Source organism: Barbus barbus (assembly GCF_936440315.1).
Source record: "Barbus barbus genome assembly, chromosome: 21".
Lineage (NCBI taxonomy): Eukaryota > Metazoa > Chordata > Actinopteri > Cypriniformes > Cyprinidae > Barbus > Barbus barbus.
This window is the reverse complement of record NC_136749.1, coordinates 17,147,882-17,154,727: the sequence shown is the minus strand read 5'-3', so window position 1 is coordinate 17,154,727 and position 6,846 is coordinate 17,147,882. Positions and strand designations below refer to the sequence as shown.

General features: G+C 35.9%; 1 protein-coding gene across 1 annotated transcript; it reads left to right on the top strand.

Annotated features, from left to right (window-relative positions):
* Positions 1-1,231: 1,231 nt before the first annotated feature.
* Positions 1,232-5,509, top strand: LOC306887404 (DOMON domain-containing protein FRRS1L-like). The gene is made up of 5 exons (XM_079445099.1): positions 1,232-1,520; positions 2,567-2,651; positions 2,887-3,025; positions 3,109-3,355; positions 3,590-5,509. The coding sequence occupies exons 1-5, from the start codon at positions 1,331-1,333 to the stop codon at positions 3,760-3,762; spliced, it is 834 nt and encodes a 277-aa protein (XP_079301225.1). The 5' UTR covers positions 1,232-1,330; the 3' UTR covers positions 3,763-5,509.
* Positions 5,510-6,846: the final 1,337 nt, after the last annotated feature.

Sequence of the window (6,846 nt, the reverse complement as noted above, 5' to 3'; positions counted from 1 at the left end):
TGTTTTTCGTCACCACCATCAGATCTGTCACCTCTGTCATATGAATATTTTGATAATATTTCATTATGATATTTTATATTTGTTCTGGAATTGTTGGTCACATGTGAAAGTGTAATCTATCTGCTAACATGAGAATGTGTTTTGAAATGTTAAAAACATCTTAAATGCTGTTAAAGATAACATGGAAATTATATTACACAGTCCAAGGTAAAAAGCACATTTTGTTAAAAAAAGAGAAAAGTTGGGAGGTTGCATCAAAGCATAGCTCAGTAGCTTAGTACATATAAGATACATAAATGTAGTTTCATTTGTCTGAGTACAAAGTTTTATTCAATTTTGTCCCACTTCTCAACAATGACTGCAATAACAAAATAAAAAACTTTATCAAAATTGTTGAAAATTGTTACCCACAATAAATAAGCAAATAAATAAAGACACTAAAAATCATACAAACATTAGCTAAACAACATATAATGCAACATAACTGAGAACTAAAATAAGATTTTACTTTTTTTTTTTTGGAAATAATTATTAGGAGATTCTTACTTCATAAATTATAAGGTGATTCTTACTCCACACTGTAACAATATTTTATCGTATAAATGTAGTTAAAAGTACCTTTTTAAACTTTGAATGATAAGTTTATTCATACATTTTACTAGAAACCCATTTTACAATATTTTAAAGAATTAGGCCTGTTTATGTCTTTTTAAAGATCTAACATAAAAACGTTTAGAACTTACATTTAACCAGTTAGAATATTTTACTGTAGCATTTTTTCCCCTTTAAACGTTTACATTTTATACAGTGTTTTCTGAGACTGCAATTGATTTTCACACGTAGTGCGATGCTATTGGAACACAATACTGACAATCTCTCTCTATTGACGTGCAGGGCGAAGAAAACACGACCAGAGAGGGGAGACACAGTGTGTCAAATCAGTGTGCGACGGTCTTATAGATTCCAAAAATGTACAATAATGTAATAATAAATAAAGATATACTATTGCTAAATAGTGTATACAGCTGACATTATCACTGGGCGCCGTGTCATTATCAAGCAACATCAACTATCGGTTACAAATCTCACCATAAGCGGATTGGTTTGGCCCTATTCATTAGCGGCACCCGAGCCTGTCGTCTCTCAGCAACCCCTCACCCGCGGACCAACCAAAACGTTTTATCATGAAAGCGATTTAATTAGCTACATTTTATTATTTGTTATCAGTCTTAAGCATCGGTACTGGAATGTGACGGCTAGTAAATCAGACCCGAGTCTCTTCGCGCGTACAATAACAATTATCGTATCATTAGGTCCAACGCATCCAGTCATGTTTCTTCTGCATCCGCTGCTGCAGATCTCTGTTTTGCTGGATGCGGTTTCTGCCAGTCCTACCGATGATAATGTGCTGCGGGCCGGCCATGGAGAACACGGAGAGCCGGGGCACGAAGAACCCCATAAGGATTCCTACAGCACATTCGCGTCCGAGTTCCTCGAGTCCAGATACCTGTCCGACGAAGGTACGATGGAATAAAACGATAGCGCATGATTTGAAGTCTTGAATGCTGGTTTTGTGTTGTTTTCACTCATGAGTGCAGTTCTTAGGAGCACTGAATACATGCAATGAATTGTCACCGTCTGATGCCCTCCCTCGACCACAGGCCTATTAATTAGGTTCATAGTTTTGTCTGTTAGTGATAATTATTAGCAATACTTTTATAGATTGGTTTTGATTCGCTAATATAATCGTTTGCATTCAAATGGTACAACATCAGCACCCTGGTCAGCACCCCTAAAGCCTGTGAAACTCACATCCAGACCCATACCCACAGGCTTTCCCAACTCCCCTATTTTGTAATCTACTTTTTTAATAAACTGCAGATACTCAGCCTGTGATTCATAAAGCCGCAACTCATCAAATAGAATAGAATAGAAACCCTTATTGCCACATGACTGGCCCAGTGTTGTAGGTACAGCTATGTAACACATGTTTGGATAGTACTTAAAAGCACAAATGTGTGAATAATATACAGTAAAAAACAAAAGAACATACACTACCATTCAAAGGTTTGGGGTTGGTAAGATTTTAATGTTTTTGTCCAGTCTATAGTGTCACATGATCCTTCAGAAATCATTCAAATACACTGGTCCTTAACATTTCTTATTATTATCAATGCTGAAAATAGCTCAATATTTTCATGGAAACCGTGATCAGGATCACTTTTTTTCTTTGATGAATAGAAATGTCAACAGCATTTATTGAAAGAGCAGCATTTATTGAAATAGAGATCGTTTGTAATATTATGTCTTTATTGCCAGTGTAACTTATTGTTTATTGCCATTGTGTGTGTATGTGTGTGTTTGTGTCTGAAAAAAGTATTACACAACATACTATATTACGAAAACTTTACCCATAGCTAAGGTTAAGTTGCCCCTCTCGCATTACAATGTATTAAGTAAAATTAAAATGTAACATGCAAATATATGACATCATTAATTAGTATTTTAGTAGTAGGACTAGCTGAAACCAGTTGATTAATGCGTTGTTGTCTAATGTCTCATATAGGTTACCCCTTCCCAACTGCACCTCCTGTAGACCCATTTGCCCGCATCAAAGTTAGTGACTGTGGAATAACCAAAGGATGCATCAGGTGAGTGCATAGAATAAAGCTTACATTTTATTTATAAACAATGGGTTATTATTGTGGCATCAAACTGTGCGTTGCATGCCGTCAAGCTGCAGTCTGCCACGATGTCCAGTACACAATATATACATGAAATATACATGCATGCACATCATGGATCTTTTAGGGCTGTGTTGCAGATTGTTCATACAGGGGTAAGTTTACCCAAAAATAAAAAGTAATCTCTCTTCTGTTGCTGTAGATATGGCAAACCAGGTTGTGACGCAGAGACCTGTGACTACTTCCTGAGTTTCAGACGCATTGGCACAGATGTGGAATTCGAGATGAGTGCAGACACTGATGGATGGGTTGCTGTTGGTTTCTCCTCTGACAAAAAAATGGTAATGAGAGAGGGATTACATATATATATATATAAATGGTGTGAATGCCTGCTAAGAAATACACAATAATATTGTTGTTGTAGGGAGGTGATGATGTCATGGGCTGTGTTCATGATGATAACGGACGTGTACGGATACATCATTTCTACAACGTGGGACAGTGGGCCAAAGAGATCAAGCGCAACCCGGCAAGGGATGAGGAGGGCATCTTTGAAAACAACCGCGTCACGTGCCGCTTCAAACGGCCTCTTCACGTGTCGCGGGAGGAGACGCTGGTGGACCTGCACCTCAGCTGGTACTATCTGTTCGCTTGGGGACCTGCCATACAAGGTAAAGACATACAGCCTGGTTTTAAAACAGTATTTCATAAAAAAAAATTTAAAAAAATTTGCTGAAAATTTGCTGAAAAGTTTCTTCATCATAACAGATTTGGACAAATTTAGCATCACATCACTTGCATATGGATCCATTGATAGGTGTCGTCAGAATGAGAGACTATTCGTTTAGGGCTACACATTTAATATTGCCCTATTTATGGGGATCTTGTTCTGTTTTTCTTCTCAGGTTCCATCACAAGGCATGACATCGATTCCCCACCGGTGTCAGATCGCATGATTAGCATCTATAAATATGAGGACATTTTCATGCCTGCCACAGCCTATCAGACATTCTCCTCTCCCTTTTGCCTCCTCCTCATTGTTGCTCTTACCTTCTACCTGCTGATGGGCACACCATAACCAGCGAAGCCGTGTCACTGAGAAAAGAAATTAACACAACAAACTATGGAGCCACTATAGCATGACTGTGTGCCAACTTAACAGTATTAGAAACAGGCAGAAATAAATTGCAATTCTATAATATCCTCAATCTACGTACACTAGAAAGGTATTTGGACTGTGGATTAATATTCAGTTACATACAAGCAATGATTCTCATTTAGAGGAGAGAGAGTCAACCGTAAACTTATTATATATTACAATATATTTTATTTTAATGAAAGAATAGAGAAACCTCAAATGGTATGTTATGGTAAGTATAGCCTACAATAGTTGAAACAATCTGAGCCAAATTAATGTTAATATTCAGTATACTTAAAGTGCAGTCACATTAGAGAACTTTCAGTAAAATTTTGCTTTCAAGAAATCCATTGTATATCACTTTCAAACTAAGCAGCTTTCTGTTGGTCAAAGCTGTGAATCCAAACTTAAACCCGTTGTGAAATCTGTGTGGGGATTTCGCCCCACATGAAATTCCAAAACACAATGATACCTATTGAAATGACTGAACAAAAACTAGCTGAACAATCATAAATGTGACCGTATCTCTACAGTGGCACATATCATGAAACATTATGTCCCACTACAGGACTCTACGGAGAAGTGAATTGTCGCGTTCTATTGAATGGAATATGTTTTGCCAAATCTCAGTAGAGGTGCTCTGCTGTTTGTAGTTGCCTGCTATCCAGTGTTTTCTAGTATATTACAGTTCTGATTAACATTTATTAAGGCAGTGGATTTCAGAGTAGTGTAAATTAATGCCTGTGACTGACTACGCAACTTACAGCAGTACATAATTTGCCCTACAGTACAAACACACATGCAAAGTATTCATAAAACATCACTGCCTTCCAGTTAGCCAGCATTGCCAGCTCAGTATTTGATGATGCATGCCAGCAAACCAGCCTCATCTGAGCCATTTAGATAAGGAACGGAATCAGTCCAGGAGAGAGTCATTTGGTTTTCATTCCAGTGAATTGAAGACTTTCTATACCAAGGACTTCATGCCATTGTAAAACTTACAAATAGTCCAAGAACTGATTGCTACCTGTGTAGAAAGATTTGGATCACACCAGTTTGTTTTCTGTTAATTATTTGGCGTCCTTTGAAAATGTCCTGTAATAACATTTGTATAGCAGACTGAAGAGCAACACGTAAAGATGTTTAGATAGGTATTTAGTTTTAAATACGTTGTTGTATTCACCTTAAGGTATATGAGGAAATGTACTTGGAGGACTGATGCGATTCATTTTTGATGTGTGCCGGCCAGAGATAATCATGTTATGTAGCATGAATGGAAACATTGTATGCCAGTGGTCAAGGAACCATATGTTTGTTACATTTTAATATACTTCTGACATTTAGAGAATATGCAATAATGAGTGTGCATAAGGACTGTGAACCATTGGGATTTTAAACATTTGTTATACAATCTCCTACATCGTTAGCAGCTTACATACATTCTGACAAGCTTACTGTGAATTCTCGCTCTAACTGGAAAAAAGATACCTGTTTGATGGTCCTGAACACAACACGTACTGCACTTTTTAATAAAGCTATGAGACAGCTGAAAATGTGGACTGTTGTAATGTTTGTCTGGACAAAATGAGAGCGTTTTGCCGGGGTCTGAACTTGATGTAGGCCTACTTGTCATGACATGGCCCCTTGAAGAATAGCAATAAATAAAACAAGTCAAATATTTGTTCGCTAATTCATTGTCACCTTTTCTGTAGTTTCGATTGTTACGCCAGTAGATGGCGACAAGTAACTGTCTTTTGTTGTGCTGCGAGCGAGTCAAACGATTCATTAAAGAAGTAATTGTATTCTAGTATATCATTTTGAACCCATACTCAATATCCTTTATGATCAGAGTATCACAGAGTATAATTTTTTTCTGCATTCTCCATTTTGTGACTTTTCAAACTACAAAAGGATATTATTCACATAGTTTAAATGCAATTCCAAACCTGTTTGACTTACTCTCTACTTAACACAAAATATTTAATTTTTTTTTTGAAGAGTGCTGTTAATCATTGTGTTATAGTAGATGTTTTGGTTATCGTAGACTTCTACTGTATTATAGACCAAACATCAGACATTTCTTGAAATAATTGTTTTTTGTTCCATGGAAGAAAGAAAGTTTGGAACTGCATGATGGTGAGTAAATGACTATTTTAATTTTGGTTATACCTCATTATTACATTACTTTTGACTTTATGAATACATAAATGACAGCATGATTATTTGTTTATCTTTGTTGTGCATTTATTTACCCATAAGGAAGGTGACACCAGTGACAGTAACACCAGTGACAATTTTCCTGAAAAATGCATTTTGCAAAATGGCTGTTGCAAGGGATCAAACCGCATGTTGTCAGTCATGGTATAGGCTAGTCACTAAATTAAGTAGTTTAATAATTTGTATTCTATTTTTTTTTAACAATTCCCTAACAATAAAGTAGGTCATACCAGTGAGTTCAACTAAAAGCTTAATTTTAAATCATGAGATGAATGATTTCTGATAACTTAAAAGAGGCAGTGGACTATTCAGGGGTATTTCTTCAAAGATCTTCAGAAAATAAGAAGAAGGAAGTCTAGTGATGTCTTCAGTGTGATTTTTTTATTTCAAAATAAAAATTTTTTGTTGAACAGTACCAGTGACAACTCCAGGGGGCCACTACTTTCATAAAATATTTTATAATATTTATTCAGCATTTAGATTTTTTTTGTCATTTACACCATATATTTGATAGTTATGAATACATTATTGTATTTTAAATGGGAGAAAAAAAAGATAGCACTTTTTCTCTGTAGATGGCTGTGGGGATGAGCAGTTTTGTGGTGCTTGGAATTCTAATGAAATAAAAAAACAAAAATTGCCACATTGATGGTTCAGAAAGGTGTAACTGTTTAAATAGCATATTGTTTCATTTTAAAATACAAAGAAATCGTAACCCTAATGTGTTTTTCAAGTGTAATATTTCTGTAAAGGCTAGGGACAGAAAATGGATATTTCCATAGAATGAAAAAAAAAAACATACAAGGT

Excerpts from the sequence above, each read along its gene's own strand:
- LOC306887404 (XM_079445099.1), top strand. The coding sequence starts at position 1,331 with ATGTTTCTTCTGCATCCGCTGCTGCAGATCTCTGTTTTGCTGGATGCG. Across the intron at positions 1,521-2,566 it reads CAGATACCTGTCCGACGAAG|GTTACCCCTTCCCAACTGCA; the intron begins GTACGATGGAAT and ends TGTCTCATATAG. Across the intron at positions 3,356-3,589 it reads TTGGGGACCTGCCATACAAG|GTTCCATCACAAGGCATGAC; the intron begins GTAAAGACATAC and ends TTTTCTTCTCAG.